Source organism: Bombus fervidus, chromosome 10 (assembly GCF_041682495.2).
Source record: "Bombus fervidus isolate BK054 chromosome 10, iyBomFerv1, whole genome shotgun sequence".
In the NCBI taxonomy this organism is placed as follows: Eukaryota; Metazoa; Arthropoda; class Insecta; order Hymenoptera; family Apidae; genus Bombus; species Bombus fervidus.
The window spans coordinates 2,160,281-2,186,892 of NC_091526.1; the positions used below are offsets into that span (position 1 = coordinate 2,160,281).

General features: G+C 37.5%; 1 protein-coding gene across 1 annotated transcript; it reads right to left on the reverse strand.

The window, feature by feature from the left end:
* Nucleotides 1–26,612, reverse strand: LOC139991347 (putative fatty acyl-CoA reductase CG5065). The gene is made up of 8 exons (XM_072011328.1): nt 26,321–26,612; nt 23,189–23,452; nt 22,655–22,971; nt 20,648–20,895; nt 15,060–15,243; nt 918–1,103; nt 589–849; nt 1–499 (listed from the first exon to the last, which is right to left on the reverse strand). The coding sequence occupies exons 2-8, from the start codon at nt 23,408–23,410 to the stop codon at nt 421–423; spliced, it is 1,497 nt and encodes a 498-aa protein (XP_071867429.1). The 5' UTR covers nt 23,411–23,452; nt 26,321–26,612; the 3' UTR covers nt 1–420.

Below are 26,612 nucleotides of genomic sequence, written 5' to 3' on the forward strand. Positions count from 1 at the left end.
TTAACAGTTCAAAGATATATATTTCCAACAACCTTGTAGAAAAGATAGTTACGCTGGTGCGTAAGGTATAAGTTAACTAGGTGAATGATCGAAGGGTAAAAAGCCGGTAAAGAGACGTTGACTGTTCTAAAGATGATGAACCAGTCTAGTCCGGTGACGATGTTGTCGCAAAGGAAAACTTGCTCGGTGGTGATCGCCCCACCACTTGTCGTTAGCGGGTGGGATCCCAATTTTTATCTGATGGAGCAATAACCATAAGGAATCTCTTCACTCGAAGATGTTTTATGCTAATTGACGGCCATAACGGTAAATAAAAAAGCCTCGTTTTATGACAGTTCCTTAGGATTATTGCGGTCCGTTTAATTCTATGCACACAGCTGATGGCTGCCTTGAACGTAAAGAGTCACCGGACGTGACAGGTCAGTAGATAAAACGCAGTATTATCGTTAATAAAATAATTATAGCGAATGCTTTAGTCGTCTGATGTATCCAGTAAAATCTGAAATAAAAGAAAATATTATTAGTCGGATATAGAAAAATGTTTATATTAGTTACTAGTTTTCTATGCGTAGACATTTCTATACGTACATCGATAATCGCCGCCGCGCTGCATCTAAAAATTTAAGGTCTTCTTTAAAAATAAATTTCTTTATTCCTATAACGCAAAGTGCAATATACTTGTCCCAGTCCATATCCTGCAAGTCCAGATCAACGATATCGCTGTCTTTTAGCGTTTTCACTTCCTTCATCATATCCATAGTGTTATCTGTTTTGAAGGACCATTGCCGTATGCTAAAGTAGTTTGTCACTGTCGACATCGTATTGTAATATTTGCTAATTTTCATCATTCTGAAATACCATTTTTAAATATTTCAACGTGCGGTTGCTCGTTGCTTGACAAACGATAGAATACTCACTTTGGTTTACTACCTTGAAGCCTTAAAAAGATATCCATGATAAAAGCAGGCAAAGTATGCAGAAATAAGGTCAGAATACTGAAAACATATCTGTTAGATACCATCGCACACACCGGGTACCACATCAAACCGTCCATCGGTGTTTCGATGGCATATTTCACGAATGTATCCTTCAGCTCACCGTAACTTGAAAATTGAAACGTTTACGCTGATAGAGATAATCGAATTATATTTCAATGTCGTATATTCAATCAATATCATTATTAGAGTATCTCAGGAAATATTATATAATTTCAGCCATGTCTCCAATTTATTAAATGAAGCTATTGAGAGCAAAAGTGAATGTAAGCATAGAATGCTTAAAGGAACAACTGTCTTAATTACATTATTTATTTATTTGTTACTTGTTTTAGACCAGATACCATTCATATAGCAAATACAGTATGTTTATGTATAGTTTGAATCGTTCGTTTAATAATTTAATAATTCGGACTTGTAATTTCGTAGTAAACGCAACAAGGTTTGCAATTATTCGTTATTATTTATTTAAATGTAATTAAATTCTTACGGAACATTGTTTAAGAAAATTATAAATATGTTTCAGACCCTCGATATCAGGATCACATAAGAAGAAGCTAATGCAAAGTGGAAGACAGAGTCTGGCAGGTATCGTTAGTTTACTCTCGTACTGCCGGATGAGACTGTTGAAAAGCATTGTCGATAATGAAATTAAATTTAGCTAATGACGTGTTTAAATTATAATTGCAGCGACATTTATCAACAAAACTAATCTCTTAAGAGCCCTTAATAGCATACGTCGAGCATACAGGGTTATCCATTTAACACGGGATCCGATCTAGCGAGGACATATGAAAATGACAACATCGTAACACGTACGCTTATTATTACAGTTGAACGTCGTTCGCCACCTATCACCTATTGCTGTGCAAGTATAATTAGGCAAGAACACAGAGCGGTTTGATGATCGCCTAAGAACTTTAAATTTGACGTCACAATAGGGGAAACACGGAGGGGCTGCAGTGATAATAAGAAGCGATATCAAACACCACTTACAAAGTCAAATTAGTCAGGAACACGTCCAAGCGACCACCGTTACAATACAAACTAACAGCAATTATTTGCAGATGTCAGCAATTATATACACCACCGCGACACTAAATAACATTACAAAAATAAGAAGAGTATTTTCAATACTTATGTGACAAATACATCGCAACGGAACACTTCAATGCAAAGCAAACGCTATGGGGCCCAAGAATTAACATGCCTTGAGGTAGGACACTAGAAAAATATATTAGAACTAGTAATCTCAATATATTATCTACGGAAAGACCAACATACCGGCTGACAGATTTGAATAAAGCACCTGACTTGCTTGATTTTGCAGTTATATAAGGACTAAACGCAAACAAATTAAAAATAACACCCAGTCTAAAGCTTAGCTCAGATCATACACCGATAATAATAGAATATGCAAGCGAGCCAATACTTTGTAGCAATCCAGAGCCGCTTTGCGATAAAACCATCAAATGACAAACATTTAAACAACTGATTGAGAACAAAATCAACAACATTGACAGAAATTATACAACAAACAGCACGGGCAACTACTATTTATGAACCAAACAACAGGCAAACAAAAATAATTCAAACAGACATCCTTGACAAAATCAGAGAACAAAGGAAAGCGAAAAACATATGAATGGTGAAAATAAAAAACGTATGAAGAAAGTTGCAAAGGAAATAAAAAGTAAAATCATAATAATAACGAATTCTGAAAATTCATAGAAACACTCTCTGCGTACGAAAATGCCAACTGCTCTTTATGAAAAGCCACGAACAAAATAAAGAAGTCAATAAAATACCTCATTCTGTCGTCGACTGCCGAAGCGTGTGGACGTATGTCTGGTGCTCAGTGAAGTTTTCAATGCAATGGGTGATGAACTTCCGTCGAAAGTGAATTGAAACAGAAATGAACCAGGTGTTTACTGGACTTAGTCATGGAAAATCCTACGCCTCTGATCGTTGGTCCAGATCAAGGCCTCTCGACTGGTTATTTCAATTTGAATTGACTGGCCCGAAGATGGCCCAAGTAATTCGATCGGGACGGATCGGATTGCTCGGATGAGCAAGACTATAATCGCACTGTTTTACCTCCTCTGTGGCAAAGGGATGGTCTATCCCATTTCTCAAACCATACAAACAACAGTAAAAAAAAACGTAAGCTAGATATAGTTGTTGAGGTTATTAGATATATATGAATACAAAGGAACGCGTGGATAAATTGTATGATAGAAAATATATATTTTAAATATTGAAGTATAAATACAAGTCGGAATATATTCTATGACTGAAAACCCTGAAGTCAACACCGCATATCTACCGTTTATGGTTTGCCTTCGACCCAGTCTTTTGTCTATACGCTGTCGATGGCTTCAGTGCTTGAGAAAACTAAAAGACCAGATTTTTTTTTTTTTTTTTTTTTTTTTTTTTTTATTTGTTTTATTAAATTTTTACAATTTGTCCAGAAGGACATTTGGTAAAATGTTATAGCTTAGAGAATAAAAGAATAAAAAATAAAAAATAAAAATAAATAGAAATAAATAAAATATAGCATGTGGATGGTTACCCCCAGCGGGGTTCCATCTTCTAGGTTTCCTATTGCATCTCTATTTCGAGGTCTGCGGGATGCTTCCTCTTCAGTCTTCTTTCTATTTTGGTTTTATTTGTTTCAGCAGCCAGCTGGTTTGGGTGTGCTGCAAGTCTTTCTTTGTACTTTTTTGCGTATCTAGCGATTTCCTCTTTGACTGTTGGAATTTTTAGATCTTTTCGTAGGTCTTCATTTCTGACGTACCATGGTGCGTTAACTATTGTCCTTAAGATTTTTGCTTGCTCTATTTCTATTTTGCTTATGTGACTCATTGCTGCCGTCCCCCATAATGGGACTCCGTATGTCCAGATTGGTTTGATTATTGTTTTGTATATATTTAGTTTATTCATTGTGCTTAATTTAGATTTTCTATTGATTAACCAGTACATCTGCTTCCTTTTTGCACTTATTCTGTTTATTATTGATTTTATATGGTGCTTCCATGTAAGGCGTGTGTCTAAATTTATTCCCAGATATTTGACTTGCTTTGATTGTGCTATGTGGGCGCCGTTCAGTTGAATATCTGGTGTTTTTCCTTTTCTAAGTGTAAATGTTATGTGGTTGCACTTGCTGGTGTTCACTTTTATTTGTTTGTTTTGCAGCCATTTTTCTATTTTTGTAGTGTGTTCTTGTAGTAGTGCGGCGGCCGTTTCTAGATTTGCATGCCTCACTAGTATGGCCGTATCGTCCGCAAACGTCAGTGTTTTACTGTTGACAGTTGTTGGTATATCTGCCGTGTATAGTGTGTATAATATTGGTCCTAAGACACTTCCTTGCGGTACTCCTGCCTTGATGTCCTTAATTTCAGAGTATGCATCATTTATTTTTACTACAAAGGTTCTGTTGTTTAAGTAGGATTTGAGTAGTTTGTAGATTTGTTCTGGAAATTGCTTTTTGATTGTTTGAAGAAGTTTTTCATGGTTAACTTTGTCGAATGCTTTTTCGATATCCATAAAGAGTGCTGTGCAGTATTGTTTTGTTTCAAGCGACTGTAAGATTTCATTGACGAGTCTATGCATTTGTTCTATTGTGGAGTGTTTATTCCTGAATCCAAATTGATGGTTCGGTATTAGTTTTTCTTTTTATATTGTTGGTTTTAAGCGGTTATATATTATTTTCTCTAGTAATTTGGAAAACACAGGTAGTAATGATATCGGCCTGTAGGATGCAGTTAAATGTGGGTTTTTGTTTGGTTTGGGTAACATCACTATCTGTGCTATTTTCCATAGTGTAGGAAAGTACTGTATTCTTAGAATTGCGTTAAATATTATCGTTGTTAGTCTTATTGCCTTTGGGGGGAGGTTTTTTAAGATTTTCCCATTGATCAAGTCAAATCCTGGTGCTTTACTTGTCTTTGTTGCCTCAATTAAGTTTGTAACTTCTTGCGCTGTTGTGCTGAGTATGGTGCAGCGTTTATCAGTTGTGTTACTGGCATTTTCCACTTCTTCATTTGTTTGCCATCCAGGGATGCTGTTATCAATTTCATACGGCGAAAATATATTTTGTAGGTGCTTTGAGAATTCTTCTGCCTGTTCTTCGTTGGTTCTAGCCCATGTGTTGTCCATTTTTCTGATTGCTGGGATTGTTTTTACTGTTTTCTTAATTTTGTTAGTGACTTTCCATAGGGAGTAGTCGGTATTCTCATGCGCGGATAGTGATTCGATGAATTTTGAGAATTCGTTATTATGATGTTCCCTTATTTTATTCTTTAGTTCCTTTGCAAGTTTATTTAGGTTTTTCTTGTTTTCTCGTGTTCTCTGTTTTTGCCATTTTGCTTTCGCTTTTCTTTTTTCCCTGATTTTGTCTAGGATGTCCTGCGGAATAATTTTTGATTGCCTGCTATTTGTTTCATAGGTGGTGGTTGCCCACGCTGCTTCCTGTATTATTTCTGTCAAAGTTGCTACTGCCTGCTCAATGTGTTCAGGTGTTTTCAACGGGATATTGCAGTTGATTTTGTTTTCGATCAGTTCTTTGAAAGTTTGCCAGTTGGTGGTTTTATTGCAAAGCGACTCTGACTTGTTATAAAGTAGAGGTTTGCTTGTATATTCTATTATAATTGGTGTATGGTCGGAGTTAAGCTCGAGGCTGGTTGTTATTTTTAATTTGCTTACATTTAGCCCTTTTGTTACTGCAAAATCCAACAGGTCAGGTATTTTATTGGGGTCTGTCGGCCAGTACGTTGGTTTTCCTGTAGATAGTACATTGAGGTTGCTGCTTCTAATGTATTTTTCCAATGTTCTACCTCTCGGTGTGCTAATTCTCGAACCCCATAATGTGTGCTTCCAGTCTCGCTCGGGCAACCGAGGCGAACAGATGTGCGTAGGCAAACGTGTGCTCCAGTCAAGTGATTCAGAGAAGTGCTACGAATAGTGTTAGCGACAAACAATGCAACAACAGATATCAACGATCAAGATTGCAACCAATGGAGAAAAATATTACATAAAAGGGTCATCAGATTTACCAGGCTTACAGCAACAACAGCAAAATCATAACAACCAAAATGATATGGAAATAGAAGAAATGGAAGAGCAGCGGAGACAGGAGGAGTGCAGACAAGATAACAAAATAAGTTACCAGGACGAAAACTGGAAGCTAGCAAAGACTAGCAAAAAACGTAAAATAATTCCAGACACAAATGCTGCAGGAAACCCAGATACAGGAAAGCAGCGATGGCTGCAAGAATTACCTTTAAGAAACTCCTTCAGCTCACTAACGGAAGAAATAGACAATGATCCGACAAGCAAAACCACAACTAAAACTCCTTACATATCAAAACCACCACCAATATTTGTTGAGGCCCAAATAATAGACCCGCTTATTGATCGACTAAACAATGTAGTCGGGAAGGATAACTACACAATAAAACAAACAAAATTAGAACAAGTAAAAATTCAAACAAACACCCCAGAAGTTTATAGGAAAGTGATAAATGAACTAAAGGAAAAAAATGCTATATACCACACGTACCAACTCAAAACAGAAAGGAGCTATAAAATAGTTATAAGAGGTTTACATCCAAAAACTAACACAAAAAAATTAAGTGAAGAATTAGGAAAAATTGGCCATGAAACAAGAGCAATAAACAATATGACAAGATACGATACGAAGCAACCACTGCCACTATTCTTAATAGAACTGGAACCCAGAACCAATAACAAGGAAATCTATGAAATCAAAAAAATACTAAATACAATTGTAACAGTGGAACCACCACGCTACAAAAAAGATATACCACAATGCATGCGGTGTCAACAATACGGACACACAAAAAATTATTGCAACAGAAGCCCGGCATGTGTTAAATGTGCAAAAAATCACCTAACAATACACTGCCCATACACAGGAAAAATAGAACAAGTTAAATGCTATAATTGTAACGGAAACCACCCAGCCAGCTACAAAGGATGTGAAATAAGGAAACAAATACAACGTAAACTGTTTCCTCCACTTCGCAACAGATCACACAATGACCATCAACCACAACAAAGTATAACGGATAACGAAACAACATTGAAAGCACAAGAGGAACTAAACGCTATAAGCAGAAACATAGATCCCCAAGGTAAACGAAGCTACGCACAAGTAACTAAAAACATTAGCAAACCAACGCTTGCAATCAATCAGAATGAAAACAATAACATCGAAGACGTTACAGACATCAAAGAAATGCTCAAACAATCCATTAAAGGTATGGAAATGTTAGGAAAAATGGTAAGTGATCTAAACACAATACTAAGACAACAAGCACAACAAACAACAATCATGTTACAACTACTTACTAACTTGCTAAGTAAAAAATAGAGATGGACATTTTGAAAATAGCAGTCTGGAACTCCAATGGCTTGCAACAGCGAGCCCACGAAACTAAAATATTTTTGTATAAAAATAATATTGATATACTACTTGTCTCAGAAACACATTTCACCCTAAAAAACTACATGAAAATACTGTACTACACCATATACGATACCAAACATCCCTCAGGTAAAGCACATGGAGGAACTGCAGTAATAATAAAAAATGACATCAAGCATCACTTACATAGTCAAACAAATCAAGAACACCTACAAGCAACCACTGTCACAATACAAACCAATGACAATTACTTCCAGATGTCAGCAGTATATGCACCTCCGAGACACAAAATGACACTTAAAAAATGGGAAGAGTACTTCCAATCCTTAGGCGACAAATATATAGCGGCAGGAGACTTTAATGCAAAGCACACATTATGGGGTTCGAGAATTAGCACACCGAGAGGTAGAACATAGGAAAAATACATTAGAAGCAGCAACCTCAACGTACTATCTACAGGAAAATCAACGTACTGGCCGACAGACCCCAATAAAATACCTGACCTGTTGGATTTTGCAGTAACAAAAGGGCTAAATGTAAGCAAATTAAAAATAACAACCAGCCTCGAGCTTAACTCCGACCATACACCAATTATAATAGAATATACAAGCAAACCACTACTTTATAACAAGTCAGAGTCGCTTTGCAATAAAACCACCAACTGGCAAACTTTCAAAGAGCTGATCGAAAACAAAATCAACTGCAATATCCCGTTGAAAACACCTGAACACATTGAGCAGGCAGTAGCAACTTTGACAGAAATAATACAGGAAGCAGCGTGGGCAACCACCACCTATGAAACAAATAGCAAGCAATCAAAAATTATTCCGCAGGACATCCTAGACAAAATCAGGGAAAAAAGAAAAGCGAAAGCAAAATGGCAAAAACAGAGAACACGAGAAAACAAGAAAAACCTAAATAAACTTGCAAAGGAACTAAAGAATAAAATAAGGGAACATCATAATAACGAATTCTCAAAATTCATCGAATCACTATCCGCGCATGAGAATACCGACTACTCCCTATGGAAAGTCACTAACAAAATTAAGAAAACAGTAAAAACAATCCCAGCAATCAGAAAAATGGACAACACATGGGCTAGAACCAACGAAGAACAGGCAGAAGAATTCTCAAAGCACCTACAAAATATATTTTCGCCGTATGAAATTAATAACAGCATCCCTGGATGGCAAACAAATGAAGAAGTGGAAAATGCCAGCAACACAACTGATAAACGCGGCACCATACTCAGCACAACAGCGCAAGAAGTTACAAACTTAATTGAGGCAACAAAGACAAGTAAAGCACCAGGATTTGACTTGATCAATGGGAAAATCTTAAAAAACCTTCCCCCAAAGGCAATAAGACTAACAACGATAATATTTAACGCAATTCTAAGAATACAGTACTTTCCTACACTATGGAAAATAGCACAGATAGTGATGTTACCCAAACCAAACAAAAACCCACATTTAACTGCATCCTACAGGCCGATATCATTACTACCTGCGTTTTCCAAATTATTAGAGAAAATAATATATAACCGCTTAAAACCAACAATAGAAAAAGAAAAACTAATACCGAACCATCAATTTGGATTCAGGAATAAACACTCCACAATAGAACAAATGCATAGACTCGTCAATGAAATCTTACAGTCGCTTGAAACAAAACAATACTGCACAGCACTCTTTATGGATATCGAAAAAGCATTCGACAAAGTTAACCATGAAAAACTTCTTCAAACAATCAAAAAGTAATTTCCAGAACAAATCTACAAACTACTCAAATCCTACTTAAACAACAGAACCTTTGTAGTAAAAATAAATGATGCATACTCTGAAATTAAGGACATCAAGGCAGGAGTACCGCAAGGAAGTGTCTTAGGACCAATATTATACACACTATACACGGCAGATATACCAACAACTGTCAACAGTAAAACACTGACGTTTGCGGACGATACGGCCATACTAGTGAGGCATGCAAATCTAGAAACGGCCGCCGCACTACTACAAGAACACACTACAAAAATAGAAAAATGGCTGCAAAACAAACAAATAAAAGTGAACACCAGCAAGTGCAACCACATAACATTTACACTTAGAAAAGGAAAAACACCAGATATTCAACTGAACGGCGCCCACATAGCACAAACAAAGCAAGTCAAATATCTGGGAATAAATTTAGACACACGCCTTACATGGAAGCACCATATAAAATCAATAATAAACAGAATAAGTGCAAAAAGGAAGCAGATGTACTGGTTAATCAATAGAAAATCTAAATTAAGCACAATGAATAAACTAAATATATACAAAACAATAATCAAACCAATCTGGACATACGGAGTCCCATTATGGGGGACGGCAGCAATGAGTCACATAAGCAAAATAGAAATAGAGCAAGCAAAAATCTTAAGGACAATAGTTAACGCTCCATGGTACGTCAGAAATGAAGACCTACGAAAAGATCTAAAAATTCCAACAGTCAAAGAGGAAATCGCTAGATACGCAAAAAAGTACAAAGAAAGACTTGCAGCACACCCAAACCAGCTGGCTGCTGAAACAAATAAAACCAAAATAGAAAGAAGACTGAAGAGGAAGCATCCCGCAGACCTCGAAATAGAGATGCAATAGGAAACCTAGAAGATGGAACCCCGCTGGGGGTAACCATCCACATGCTATATTTTATTTATTTCTATTTATTTTTATTTTTTTATTTTTTATTCTTTTATTCTCTAAGCTATAACATTTTACCAAATGTCCTTCTGGACAAATTGTAAAAATTTAATAAAACAAATAAAAAAAAAAAAAAAAAAACTATCACTATTCGTAGCACTTCTCTGAATCACTTGACTGGAGCACACGTTTGCTTACACACATCTGTTCGCCTCGTTTGCCCGAGCGATACTGAAAGCGAAGTGAAATCAAAATAAAACAAGTGCTTCTAAACTTAATAACGAATAATCAGACTCTTCTAATCTCCAATCCGAATCATAGCCTCTCCACTAGTTATTTCAATTTGAATTAACTAGCTCGAAGATGGCCCAAACATCTCTAACTAGCTCACTCGAACAAAGCTATAACCGCTTTATTCTCTCTCCTCCGTGGCAAAAGGACAAACTGTACCACGTTCCAAACCATACAAACGACAACAAAAAACGCAAGCTGAACTCACCCAACAAAAATATAAATATCTCCACTTACAACAGATTCGAACTATCACAATCCACACACGACACTATGGACGCAATAGAAACACCACCAAGCCAACAAAAGCAAAAGACTACTCCTCCCCCACCAATCTTCATTGATGACGTCATCGATATTCAAACAATGATCAAGTCCATCGAGAAAGACATCAACAAAGAAGATTACCAACTAAAAATCAAAAACAATCAGGTCAAAATTCTGCCGACTAATCCAGACTCCTATAGAAATCTAACAAAGCTGCTAAAAACCCTGAACGCTAAATTCCACACTTATCAATTAAAACAAGAAAGACCCTTTCGAGTGGTACTACGCAACATTCGCCACTCTGCTAACTTAGACGAACTGAAATACGAACTCCAAAATCTTGGCCATGAAGTTACCAATATCAGTAATATAAGACACAGAATCACGAAAAACCCACTATCCTTATTCTTTGTTGATTTAAAGCAAAAGTCAAGCAACAAAGAAATATATAATATCAACCGATTAATGAACTCAGTAATAAAATTCGAACCACCTTTTAGAAAAAAAGAGATAGTTCAGTGTAAAAGGTATCAGAGATACGGCCACACGCAAAAATATTGCAACCGCAATTACTGCTGCGTCAGATGTGCAGGTCTTCATTCTACAGACCAATGCACTAAATCAGCAGAAACTCCTGCGAAATGTATCCACTGTCAAGGAGAGTATCCTGCGAACTACAAAGGCTGCTCAGCCTACAAGACCCTATATAACAATAAGTACCCCAAACCCAGAGTAAACGACCTCATGATTCCAACACTCAGCTCATAAAAACTATCTACTCCTTCAATCTCCTATGCTCAGGTAGTTCAAGGAGTACAAAGCAGACCGATAATCCATAATGAACATTCCCAAAATATTCCAGTCCCAGTTCCCAGTCCACAAAGCACGAATAACCTCGATAGGCTCGAAAAATTAATCGAACAACAATCAGAGCAATTTAAAAGCTTGCTATCACTGCTTACACTCCTTGTGAGCAAAAAACTCACTAAAACCCTTAGAAACTATAGAAACGACTGTTTTCAAAAATACCTTGCCAACCTATCTCCCACAGATGACTCTAACTACTCACTATGGAAGGCATCCAGGAAACTCTCTCGTCCTCCGCTAACAAACAATCCCTCCAATTCGCTGTCCGCAAGGTGGATGAGCGTGTAGCCCTATACAAAAAGCTAACTTGTTTGCCAGTCATTTAACTAACGTCTTCAAACCACATCCCCCCACTACTCCAGATGAAATAACCGAATACCTGCACTCTCCCTTCCAGCTGTCTCCTCCTATTGAGCCTTTCTCATCACTAGAAGTCATAGAATTAATCCGGCGTTTAAATCCCAAAAAAGCATCTGGGCATGATCTGATAAGCAACAAAGCCATTAAGGAGCTCCCCATAAAAGGGATTGCAATCATCACTTCCATTTTTAATGCAATTCTCCGCCTTCAATACTATCCCAAGTCCTGGAAAATATCATTGATTACTCTCATTCCCAAACCTGGAAAACCAATACATGAAACCAGCTCTTATCACTCAATTAGTCTTCTGCCCACCTTGTCCAAACTATTCGAGAAGATGCTAACGAAACGACTCCTTCCACTGTTAGAGGAGTTGAAAACAATGCCGGATCATCGATTCGGCTTTCGGAAGCAACATTCTAATTCATCGTTAGTTCATAAAATCAGCCAAGACTTAGAAAGAGAAAATACTGCTCTGCGGTATTCCTGGACATTCAGCAGGCGTTCGACAAAGCGTGGCACGAAGGACTATTGTTCAAACTAAAGAAAACCCTACCACACACCTACTACTCCATCCTAAAATCCTACCTAACCAATAGACAATTCAGGATAAAACACTTAGACGTTATAACCTCAACATTTCCAATAGAAGCTGGCATACCCCAAGGCAGTGTCCTCGGACCTCTGCTGTTCAACATCTACACTGCAGACTTACCAACTTCGACAGATATAACCACAGCGACATTTGCTGACGACACAGCCTTATTAGCCTCGCACTCAGACCCGACAATTTCCTCCTCTACTCTCCAGCGAGGTCTCGACTCTATGGAAGAGTGGTTCCACAAATGGCGCATCAAAGTCAACGAAAACAAATCCAGCCACATAACTTTCACGCTACAAAAACAAACTTGCCCACAGGTGACGATAAACAATATACCTATTCCAGATAAAGAGTCAGTCAGATATCTGGGCATAATTCTCGACAGAAAATTGACATGGAAACAACATATCTTAGATAAAACCCAACAACTCGAAGTAAAATTTAAAAAATTCTGCTGGCTCATCGGCCGACGTTCCAACTTAAACACGCAAAGTAAAATTACATTATACAAGTTATTAAAACTTGTTTGGACCTATGGAATCCAACTATGGGGAACAGCAAGTAATTCCAACATAGAAATTCTTCAACGATTCCAATCGAAAACCTAATAGATACACCTTGGTACGTCACCAACGAAACAATACATCACGACCTCAAGATACCCACAGTCAAAGAAGAATTATCCAAATTCAGCAATAGACACAGCACAAGAGTTAACAACCACCAAAACCCTCTAATTACTCAACTATTCGACACGTCGGAACAGGTTCGCAGGCTAAAAAGACATTACATCTTAGACCTAAGCACTAGATTCAAATAGAATCAAACATACTGTTACGTCGCGTGAGTCAGTACCTGCGACGTCCCTCATGGTCAGGCCGCCGTGGCCTGCACATCGTCACACTGACCCGCAATAAACCCAAGGAATCACCATAGCCCACATCTGTTAACAATAAAGTTATATTCTTTGCACACATTCGGTTTATGAGTGGTCCCTTAAATGGGTCCTTAGGTTTATTGCACGCTCGTACTCATTACGGAGAAAGCGAAGGTTTGCCCAGCGAGGTAGTGAGTTTTTCCCAAGGACAGAAACAAACGTGATTCATATTTGCCGAGGACTGTCCCCTCGTATTTAATTCATTAACATTGGGAATACCCAATGGGCATCGCGGATCGTTACCCTCACTTTTCTACCGAAAGGTGTGAACTACGAATCCGCGTTCTTAGTCCATCAAGGATACACCCACAACGAGCTTTCTTCCTAAATAGTACGAGACGGGTCAATCACTGTTCTACTAGCCCTCAGACAGTCAAGTCCACTGCTCTAAGATCCCTTGTTCTACTAGTCCTCGGACAGTCAACTTCAAGTTCTAACATGTCAGTCAAGTTCTCGCCTCTATAACTACCACGTCTAGCAACCTTCGGGTTCATCAACACGCTTTCCAAACACGGTCTGTTCACATCTAGTAGTGTAATCCAGTATAAATAAATACATATATAATATAACTGTGAAGTCCAGTTATATTCCAACCCAATCACCCCTTATTCTCCCACAAGAAATAAGGGGATCGTCCTGTTCGTGGTGTCGATTCGTGCAATCGTAGCGGGAATTTACGACTCCCGTTGACGCGCTATAACGCGACCGTCTCCCCGCGACTGGACGAAAATACACATACTATAAACACCTATTAATCATGTTATAGTACCACGTCAGATAAATTTACTTAAAATTCTCTAACGAGAATTGATTGTAAAATAAATGCAAATTAAAAAAAAAGAATCAGTGAAACAGCGTTCAACTATTTATATTGAACGAAATGAAAGAGAAAAAAGAAAAACAGCAAAAGAATGGCAAACATACTTACTATAAATTGCCATAAAGCAAGTAAAGCAACTTCTACTGGATGAAAAGAATACAAAATTCAAAGCATTAGGAAGAACTTAGGCATCACACATCAGTGATAAACTACTCTGTATGGAAAACAATCAAAGACATTTAAAGGCATATTAAACGAACACCTCCGTGGAAAAATGACACTAAGTGAACGAAGGATAAACAGAACTGGCTGCAAAATACCTGCAAGTCATCTTCGATACAAACGATCCACACACGATGAAACGTAGTTGATTTATAAGCAAATACTATAAGAAATTATATGGCAAACATTCGCGCACCAAATGATTGATTCAGGCTCAGGGAAGGGAACGATGCTCAGTTTACAAACACGTCCGATCCGCTTAAGGATCTGATCTGATTATACGAATTTGATTCGAAAAAAATGTTAGCACGTTTTTATAATTCATGCAGCTAAATGGAAATGAGCTAACTGTATATGTACACAGAAGAAATTTAGTGCAGTCCCTTTTTACTTCCAATGCCGTTTTTTCAGTTATATATAATCTTTAGCATTTGAATTATTTCATTTACGATGAAATGCTTTTCATTTATTGGTGTTCCCATTGATGGTGTCGCTTAAATAAATCACAAGTTTTACGATACTCTAACAATTCAATTAAATTACTTGAAAAAATTCCGTAATAAGTATTACTTGAGAGGGCGTGCGATATTCGTACAGTTGTACACTTTGACGTTCATATCACGATGCTGCGTGATGTGCCATGCGGCACATAATATCGTGTCGACCACATAATCAAGAGGTACTGTGTCCGTTATTGTGTTTCGATTAGCCAATGCTACTTTGGCGAAACCTCTGCTGATAAACAGTCCGAGAGCTGCAACAACAAACTTGGTTAAAACTAATTCATGCTTCTCGACTGTCTCGAAATGTGGCTGATAAATAGATAGGTAGGATATTTGTAACTGACAGCAAAAGTAGAGCTTATTTAATTTGTATTTTGGAATTTCTCCAGCTGGACATTCGGTAAATTTTTCTAGCTTTATTGCTAATTAACATGTGGATGGCTACCCCCAGCAGGATACCATCTTCAAGTTTGTCTATTTTATTTCTTTAGTGTGAGGTGTAGATAGTTGTGGGTGATAGTGCTGCTGCTGGTGTGGATGCTGGGGTACTGTTGCTTTTTCTTTTCATTTAGAAGTCGTGGAAGAAAAATCGGACTACGGGCGCCGAGATTTGAAACCCGGGTCCCGAACGTTAATCGCTTTCGATTCATTGTTTATCGCTTTCGATTCATTGTTTATCGCCTTCGATTCATTGTAAAGAAAAGATTATTTATTTCTGAAATGGAGAAAGCGATAAGCTTTCCAGCTAGAGTATTCCGAGAGATTTCATGGCAGATATCTCAGATCTTTCATTTAGTCGAGAAGCATACTTGTGAGACGTACATCAGTGAGTTTTTTCTCCTCAAAATGTTCAGTAAACAGCGTGAAAATATATTTGGAAGTGAGGAGAGTAGCGATGACGGAGTCTATAACTATTGTTCGAAGTGCCCAAAATCACCACAAATGTGTTTGGAATGTTTTAACGAATACCATGCGATATAGAATAATGTAATATATTATCCAGAATATAAATTGATAAAAAGTATGGTATAATGTGTTTTTAATATTTTTATGTTGTATATCCTATATATAATATCGTATATTTAATTAACTCGAACAAGAAGAGCGTCACCATACTTTGGTGATGGGGCCCCCACGGAAGTATACCCGTCGCATAAATATGTGCGACGTGGCGACGAACGTGTTATTTTGTTCGTGGTTTTCCACAGAGAGAAGTTGGCAGCCTCGTGCGCGGAAAATGTTTCTATGAATTTCGAGAATTCGTTATTATTATCATCTCTTATTTTACTTTTTATTTCCTTTGCAAATTTTTTTAAATGTTTTTTCTTTAAATGTTTTCACGTGTTCTATGTTTTTGCCATTTTGCTTTCGTTTTCCTTTTTTCTCTGATTTTATCAAGGATGTCTAATGGAATTATTTTTGTTTGTCTATTATTTGGTTCGTAAGTAGTAGTTGCCCATGCTGCTTCTTGTATAATTTCTGTCAATTTCGTTGGTTTTGTTCTCAATCAGTTGTTTAAATGTTTGCCATTTGGTGGTTTTATCGCAAAGCGATTCTGGAATGCTATAAAGTATTGGTTTGCTTGCGTATTCTATTATTATCGGTGTATGATCAAAGCTAAGCTCAAGAGGTGTTATTTTTAATTTGTTTGAGTTCAGTCCTTATATAACTGCAAAATGATTCTACAATTTCTTGTTGTGAGTGATAGTTGCTGTATGTTCTGCTTCCAAGCGGTGGAAACTGTTTACATTGCAGTTGTTTTAGCTAACTGGGTGGTTTCCATTACAGTTATAACATTTTACTTTATCTGTTTTCCCTGTGTGTGGGCAATTTCTTGTCAAGTGGTTTTACTGCTGCAGTAATTTTTATGTTTTTCCATATTGTTGACATCGTATGCATTGCGGTATGGCCGTTGTAGCTTTTTTCTCTTTTGAGTTGGTATGTATGATACCCAGTGTTTTCTTTCTTTAATGCTCGCGTCACTTTTCTAAAGATTTCTGGAGTTTTTGTTTGTACTTTTACTTGTTCCAGTTCTAATTCCTTTATGCTGAAGTTTTCTTTTCCATCAGTGTTGTTCAATAATTCAATTAGGGGATCTATTATTTTTCCATGAATGTAGATCGGTAGTGGTTTAACGATATAAGCTGTCTTTTTTTTTTTTGGGTCCGTATCTCTTCTATCAGTGAACTGAATAAATTTCGGAATAGGATGTTTTGTAGCCACTGATGCGTATCTGTATCGGAAATTTTTATAGCGCTTATGCCTGGTATTATTTTACGCTTTTTGCTGTTGCTACCTTCCAGTGTTCATCTTGATACGATAATTTGTCGTTGTAGCTGTTTTCTTCTTGCTTTTCCAGCGTTTCCATTTCTTTTATAGTTGAGCTTTCCTGTTCTTTGTTAATTGGTTGTTTTCTACTTAACGTATTTGTAGCTTTATTTATGTAGTATACTTCGCCTTTGTTTGTTATTTTGATTGGCGGTATTTGTTTTGCATTTTGAAGCTTTAACCATTTGGCAGTGTTCGTTGTCGATTTGTCCACCCAAATTCACTGCTCGTCGCACTTTCGCTGAAGCACAGTTTCTCACATCTGTTTAGCTCAGCTGCTCGGGCAGAACTGCGAGCTTCAAAAACGGTTATCTAGTAAAGGTTAGAGTCATTTATCTTCTCCGAAATTGATTAACTCCACTCTTTGTGAATATTTCAATTTCATTGCCTAAAAATATTATTCCTATTGGATTTCTCAAAAAGCAGCCCATTTCGATGAGTTTCACATGTGTCGTATGTCCTTTACATATCCATTTGCGAAAAGGCTATTAACGTCAAATCGTAGCTTTCTCGATGCCACTTAACTCTTGAAAAACGCTGTTTTCATATAGTAGTGAACTTTCTAATATTTTGAAATCATGAACATTAAGAAGTTCTTTATTCCATTTAGAGTCGATTATTTCACGCGCTAAGAAATATTTTCCTGTTGTTACTTCCTGTGACTCTCTACATAAACTAGACTCTATCCCTCGAGCAAGATGGCCACCAGATGTCTAAACACCCTTGTTGCGGACCTTCGATAATTTAAAGGATCAGTCATAAATTTTAGCATTTTTTATAGTTAAGGCCCGTAAGACCACACAAGTATCTTTTTAAGTTGAAGCATTTCTTAAGACTTATTGTCCATTCCGGGAAAACACGAGCAAGCGAGTTTTTCCCATGTACAATGCCACCCACGAGCGATCTTTGATTGGGAGTGGCCAGCACCCATCCTTATCCACCAGTATTGTTTTTATCCAATCAGCAGCAATGACCGTTGCCCTCATTATCCTAACCAAAATTGCCATCAACGAATTCGCTTGTTCCGTGCTTTAGGGGCACACCCATCACTAGTTCTCCTCCGCGACAGCACCATAATCGAACTTTACTGGTTTTAACGTCCTTTGATCAGTCAACATCTTAACTCGCTATTAAGTATTTGATCGGTCAACATCTTAAAACTTGCTATTTACACTTCGTTGAGAACAGGTCTACACCGCGCGTAAATACTTAACTCTTCAGAGTTGTTGGAATAAAATGTATGTATATTTTATACCTGTTAACTCAGTGTTATCATCATTTTAACCATCCTTATTATCTTAACCGAAATGGGGAATCGACTGATTTGTGGCGTCGATTATCGTATCGTAACGAGAATTTACACGACTCTCGTTGTCGCGCTGTAACCGCGACCGCTTCTCTCTGTGAACGGTCGAAACACCTGTTTCCTCATTAATACCGCGGTATTTACTTTCTATTTCACTTTGAAAAATGAACATACATAGTATATAATATTAATGGAAGAGCCAATGAGACGTTAATATTATCTTCCAAGAGAACGATCGAGTTGCGACCTATGATTCCTTTCGCAAAGTTGGTCTTCGCGGAGAGTAGGAGATACGATGCAAGCAGACAAATTAACGTTCTTGAGGTGGTACTATTTGTAGTAGTTGTCTGGCCCGGTTTAGTGCGCTAGCCGGTATAGTTGTGGTGATAGTGCGCTAGCTACTGTTAGTATGTAGAGTGAGGCAGGTTCTGCTGCGGGTCACCGGTGTCGCTGTTGGGGTACTGCTGTATTTTCTTCTCATTTCTCGGGTCGTGGAAGAAAAATCGGACTCCGGTCGCCGGGATTTGAACCCGGGTTCGGAACGTTTGTACCCTAAGGCGCCAACCACTGCGCTACCGTCGTCCGACACTAGTTAGCGTCGAGTGGTGATATTTGCTGTCGAGTGCCGCCACATTCTCATCTTTATTTACAAGCTTAAGTGCAATATTGCACAAACTTTTTTGGACGAATCTTCTCCAAACCAAGGAGGCATAACAACGCCATGGTAGTCTTTATCAACAGCTATGTGACTTATTGCCGAATATCGGTGGGACCGGGGTCAAAGTGCGTCGATTAAATGAGGAAGTCATTCGTTCCCGGATCCTGTACAAGGCTCCGGTGTGGGCAGGAGATCTGATAGCGAGTCGTCGCAGTCTGCTTTTGCTGAAGATGCTGCGTAGGACGACCACCTTTAGGATCATAAGGAGATACCGAACGGTATCTTATGCGTAGACGTCTGTCCTGGCAACGTCTTCTCCGTTCGAGCTCCAGGCCTTGGCGCTCCGACGAGTGTACGAAAACTTGAACAAGACGTTCGGGGAGAAGCTAGGCGAGACGTATGGTAGCGGTAGTGCTTCGACCTACTCGCCGAACATCAGGTCCATGGTTCCCGTTATCCTTCCGGATGACGCAAGCACTCACCGGGCATAGAGTATTCGATGAGTGCGTGTAGAAAATTAGAAGAGAGTTGACCAACACCTGTCACCACTGCGAAGAGGGCGAGGACACGGTCCAGCACATGCTGGAGTTTTGTCCGACGTGGGAAGCCCCCCGCCGTGTCCTGCGACTAGCGATTGCCGAGAATGTAGACCCGTCGTCAGTCGTGGAAGCGATGCTGAGGGGCAACAGGAATTCCTCGGAGTCCGCTTCTATTGCGAAGAAGTAATACTCGCAAAGGAGTTTCTCGCTCTTGTAGTGTTCCGCGCCAAAGGGCGGCCTTGCGCCGCCCTAAGTGGTCATAGAGGTCGTCACACCGAGGAGGTTCTGGGATTTCCTCGAATTTGCACGACGGCTCAGGGGAAAGCGTTGGGAGGGGTGATCCCTCTCAATGCCTGAACTAGACCTGAATGACGGCTCCCTCAGAATGAGAGAGGACGCTGAAGTGCTCCGGCAGCAATTCGAAAGAGATCCCGAAACACCTTTGTTGAGCGTCAGATGGGCCACCGTGGGGTTTTAGTCGGTAAATTCGACATTACCCCGCCGCCTCCCAGAAGAGCAGCGGGTGTCTATGAGGATTTCCCCACGTATATAAAAAAAAGTCTTTATCAACAGCATTTATACACCTTGCGCAAGAAATATATTTTCACATACTTTCGAATGAGTGAGTGAAAATTTGACGCTGCTTTATTCTATTGCTGATTGATTCCTTCCTTATGATAGTTAAGGAGAACTATAACCTTGTGATACGAAAGACTTATATTATTCCGAATCACTCGAGTATAATTGAACGCTCTTACATGCAATATGTGTAAATGAAATATGCAATGATGAAGAATTAACATTATAAATATTTATGGAAATACCTGTATATGCAGTGACATTGCTCAACCAACCAGGACACGGTTCCTTCAGCGACGCACTAATTATACTTGGTCGCACTATCGCAACTGGGAAACCTGTACTGTTGCTGGATACAATCTGTTCTGCCAGATTCTTGGTGAACGTGTATGTGTTTGGATGAATTTTTAAAATTTTTTCTTCTAATAGCTTAATCGACTCTTCGTCGTGACTGTCACAAACCTCAATTACGTTAGATGGTTGTATACTCGTGCTGAAAAATGAATAATAATAATAATGATATCATATAGTATCATCTACGTAGTTTGGAATCCGCACTCCCGAAAACATTGAGAATAGCAATAGTGCAACATGTACACCATTACGATCCTATATCGTGCGTCATCTATGAGCTTTTGCCAGAAGTATGGTAAGGCGAGAATATCGAGCGATTTCGTCGTCGGTATTGTCGTCGACGAAGTTTAATTTTGATGCCATTGTAAGTAAAAAGCGATACCCGTTTTCTATACAATAATTACATTCTATGAGTTATTTCGCTGCATTTATTTAGCTTCTCTTGTTTGTTTACAGCAGATAATTACTAAATTTTATGTTACAACGTAGAAAAGTGTGATCAACTCAATAGTTAAAAAGAAGAAATAACGAACGAAATATGTAGATAAAGGATAACGAAGTTTGTAAAAATGCAAATAATTATATTACAATTATGTTTGAGGTAAACATAATTCAAGATTTCAGTTATCGAAGAAAAGAAGAAAAATGAGCAGGGGAAAATGCGCAGAAGTGGACGCACATGTTTGCTTCGAAGCTTCGTGGGTACACAGGGACATGAAATTGTGTTTGACAAAAACACGGGGCTCGCTTCTCTTTATCCTATAATATGTACAGAACAGCGATCCTTTTCTCCTTATTGGCTTTTTCATTTCTCCTTAATCAGCGACAATGAAATTGTTCTGCGGTCTCATCTCATTATACTTCTGACAATAGCTCATAGATGGCGTATGATATATGAGTCTAACATATTAAACGTATCACATGTTACAGTGTTCCCATCATAAACACAAAAACAAAGTGCGCAAGTCACATGCACGGCCGCGTATCAGGTCTGGAAACTCTAGAAAACGAGTTAGAGCTATGAATTTCTAAAGGTATGCTTTATAAATTACTTGCCACTAAACATAGATAATATAAACTAAACTTTATAAGTTTAAACTTTATAAACTAAAGTTTTTTTAACGTACTTAAGGTAAACAAAGTATTTCACGTGTATTTCATAATAGTAGTGATTTCAGTCACAGACACAAGTCTTGTTGCGCGGCGAATCCTAGCAATTTGATTGAAACGCCTTATTTCTGAGAAACATTTTTTGATACGTAATAGTCTTAGCCTCTGTCCCTCTGCCCCTACAGCAACAACAGTTCTCAGAACTGTGTATGTGAAACCGCTCATACTATCCGTCACCGACCGGTACGTGACATTACTGTTTACGTTTACATATTTAATGCACAAATGCATTATTAGATAAGAGCACGTGGGGCCTCTATGTAGCGTTCTCTGTCTATCCCTACATTATCTTTACAGCTTGCTCGCGCACTCTATTCTTATATCTCTATGTTATAGCCAGTTAGGTGGGTAATCCTGTATTTGTCACGCTATAACTGTCATTAAATTGCGGATAAAGTTATAGGAAGCTTTAAAATGGAAAAATTCACACAATTTCAAAATGTTCTTTCAATACCTAATCTTTATCATTAGCAGATTGTTAGAAATGCATTATTATTGATTGTCCTCTATATAAGATTTCTTAGACTTACGCCTGTTTTAACAAGTATTTTTTATTTCAATGGATACACGTAAGCGTTAGTTAGATAAATAAACAAATTATACAAAGTTATCAATTACTTTCATTGTTTATTGATTTTTGGAAGTAGAGTTATTTACGATAATAAAAAAATGTTTAAGGAAATTTAATTGTTAATATAATTTAAATATTAAATATCATTTATCCTTACCTGTACACTTTTTCCTCAATCTCTGATAGATTTGCGTTACTATAAGCTGTGCTAACATGGATAACGCTAACTACATGCTTCAGTTCATTGCACAACTCAATGATACTAAAAGTACCTTTCACATTTGTATTCATGGCCACATTCAAGGGTTCCTTGAAGTTCAAAGTGGCCGCAACGTGGAACAATATGTTCACATTCTCTATCAGCATATTTCTGTCTTCTTGCGAAAGACCTAATTTTGGTAGACTTATGTCACCCTTTACGGGGTGAACCTTTTTCAATGCTGAGGGATTCTTTGCTTTGACATCATCGAAAATCTGAAGAAGAAAAGGTACAAGCTCAGTTTCCAATATAGATTGTTATTGAATATACTAATTTTCTATCAACACATTGTTATATATATATATATATATATATATATATATATATATATATATATAATATGAAATTGAGAAATTAATGAAATGTGAAATTAATCGGTTTGGTTTGTGAATGTCTTAAATATTGAAAGCAACGAAAATGTTATTTACGTACGGGATCATCTATAATCTCTTTATACCGTTGTTCCATCGTTTGGTGTTTTTTTGGACGAAGCAGAATAAAAATAACGGCGATGCGTGGACACACGCGTATTAGTTTCTCCAGGAGGCCTTTGCCCACGAAACCAGATGCCCCAGTTATGAAAATTCCGGTTCTGGCATAAAATTCCTCGATGGAATTCATCTTATTTAACTTTTCTGTAAATTCCGTATTCATTGTGCTAGTACCACAGTACCCTCACGCTGTTAATCTCGATATCTGTAATTGAATAATAAAAAATAATATCTCGGAAACTAGGCGAGTCTACTCCTTATATGTATGGAACAAAGTTGTTTAGAATATCGATTTCTGCAAAAATCATCGGAACCGGAAGGTAGGCAGCATTTCTGAAGTTTTGCAAGGAATTAACATTTGTCTCAATTTCGCTCCTTTATATTTTATCTGAACTGCGGTGTGAGACATGTAATGACTTATTTCTAAGTACATTACATTCGAAAGAAGTTATATAAAGTAGATGAGTATATTGCTCCGTATATACGAAAAAGTTTTCATTGTACAGGGTTGTCCACTTACATAAGTTGGAACTCGCGCAGGCGAGTGTCACGTAAAATAAAAAACAGAAATCGAAGATGGAAATAAAAGATAAAATAAAAAGTAAAAAAGAGAGAATTTATTTCTTAGCACTTGGTTTACACTAGCTATAATTTACTTCTGTACTCCAGCCGTGACTTCCTAAGACTGAAGATCTATTTCTTCTTATCCCATCTTATTCCATCTTATTCCATCGGATCTGTTTCTTTTTTCTTTGTCACTTCTCAATATCCCCACTAACCACGCATTTCTTAGGCGTCCGCAACCGTTACCATACACGCCTTCGTCTCGAACATTCGGTAAAAGGACCGTTCGGATACTGATGACTCATTAGGCACTTCGGCGATAGACATTGTCGCCACTTTCCAATAGGAATTCCTCGTTTATTGAGAATATACACATGTAATATATATATATTTTTATATAGTATATATTATATTAATATATATTATATTTTTTATATATATATACTTTTTATTTTATTTTATCTTTATATATATATGTCGGAGATGAAACGATACCGGGCTTTCCCTTTGGAATTCTTTGGAAAATCCCCAAACACTTTAATATTTATAAGTTAACCCGATTATAATCGTCCGAGATTTGCGATAATGAGTTTGGGCTCGAGGCGACAATTAGCCGCCGAACGTAGCCGCGGTCACGGCATGAACGTTTTTACCTAATAGAGGTATAGAATAATTGTATAGCTCTCCTTAAAAAGAAATAGCCGTAGCGGCACTTGACAGTAAACATTCCAATGGTCTCTGTCCCGTGATCCTATTCTTCGGGCAAGATAATTACCAGATGTCGATGCATCTTCACAGTACATTTCTTTTTTCTTTTTTTATTTAGTAGATTATTTACAATCAGTTCTCATACAGAATTTTAAGTAAATTATTTTATCACAGTACATGTTCAGCTAGCTTGAGGACCCGCTATAAATCTTAGGATTTAGTTAACTAAGGTCCTTCAAACGGACAAACAGTCTTTGTCCTAACAGTCTTTAAATTTATCACCTACTACGGGAGGATACGGGAAGATACGGGAAGTCTGCTTCTCCTCACGAACGACGCTTCCCGCTGGCAACTTTCTCTCAAGGGCGGCTAGCATCTTTCTCTAACCACCAACATAGAAATTAACCAATTAACAGCGACGTCCATTTCCCTCACTTTCCGAGCGAAGGTTTTCCTCGACGAATTCGATGATCTCGTGCCCTTAGACACACCCCATCATAGTTTTCCTCTGCAGCATCACCGCGACGGAAAACACATTCTCATGCGAGCTCGTCAGCCGGAAAGACAGCATCTTTATGATCAGTGAATACTTCATGTTTTTAACAAAGAGTCAGACTTAGACTTTGGAGGAAAGTACATTATGCTATCCCGTTGACCGCGGATTCGTTATCGTACCTAAGACCATTATCGTTAGTGTCTAATCACCGCGGTTACTTGTCGATTCTGTAATACTCACACTTGTGCTAATCAACATTACCTTGATTGTATAACAACGATGGCTAATTCCAGTGAAGATTCATTACTCGCCCTTAACGCTAATCATAATGTTAACCCGACATATATATATATATATATATATATATATATATATTGGGCAATAGAAGTTATATATATATATAAATTACATATGTATAAATTTTCATTTAAATAATCATTTAAATAGAGCCATTGGATATTTGAGAGTTCAAATAAAAAATACAAGTAAATTATTTGTTGTTTGAACAAGTCTAAATACATTATTTAAAATAACGGAATCAATTGTTATTTATAAATATAATTCTCGTTTATTATTTTTACTCATTTTTAATTAATATCTATCGGTCGCTGAACAAATTTATCTTTACACAAATATAACATTTCAATCGGCAAGATTACTGTAAATTACAATTTTTAATTTTTAATGCTGCCTGTTAACGACGAATACGCCAATATCAAATCAGCTTTAGGACAACTTGTTCGAGAAGCAAATGTAAACTGCGATTTGTCTATTGGAAAATAACGATATTAATTTTACGACTTCTTCATTGTAGAAAATGAAATAGATAAGATAAAACCAAAAACTATCTATTTATACATTATTATTCGTTTCCCAATTAAATCCAAATGGGAAAGTCTTTTAAACGATGTCAAAAAATAATTTAATTATTATTTCTTATTTGCGAATAATATTTTAAAGACTTGTGTTTAAATAAGAAATTTAATTCTTATTCACAACTAAAATATTATATTGGTTTGTTACTTATTATTTAATAGTTAAATAAAATGTTGCCTAGGACTAGATGCACATTTACCTTTGTTCTTTTTATATACTACTCTTGTCGAATTAATATGTCAAATATAACTGCGCAACTTAAACACTACCGTTCATTGACATCGAGGTGTCTTGTTTCGTTCTATAGGAAGTTTGGTACCGATAACCGGCTGTCCTTAACTGAAAAGCCGTGCTGCGCCAGCACGCTTCAAACATACGAAATGTGAAATTTACTACCACCTTGTGTACGTCAAAGTAAGTTCCACTTACTTGATCTTCCCTGTTTCTTCTTCGGTTATTTTTCTATTCTGTCTCGCAACACCGTGATTACCGTTGACGGCCTCGTTTCTCCAAATTGCTACACAGCAGCGTGCTATTTCTTCTCGCCTCACCGATGGTACATAAAATAAGTACGATGGCGGTCCGTAATTGCAGGAAAGGCACGAAATTCGTCGTTATATCTTCGTGGAGTTTTTTTCTTCTTTTCGGTTTCGTGAATCGTATTGCGAAATGGAATGGAAGCTTAGTTCGCTTCTCACTGTTAGACGCGATCAAACAAAAA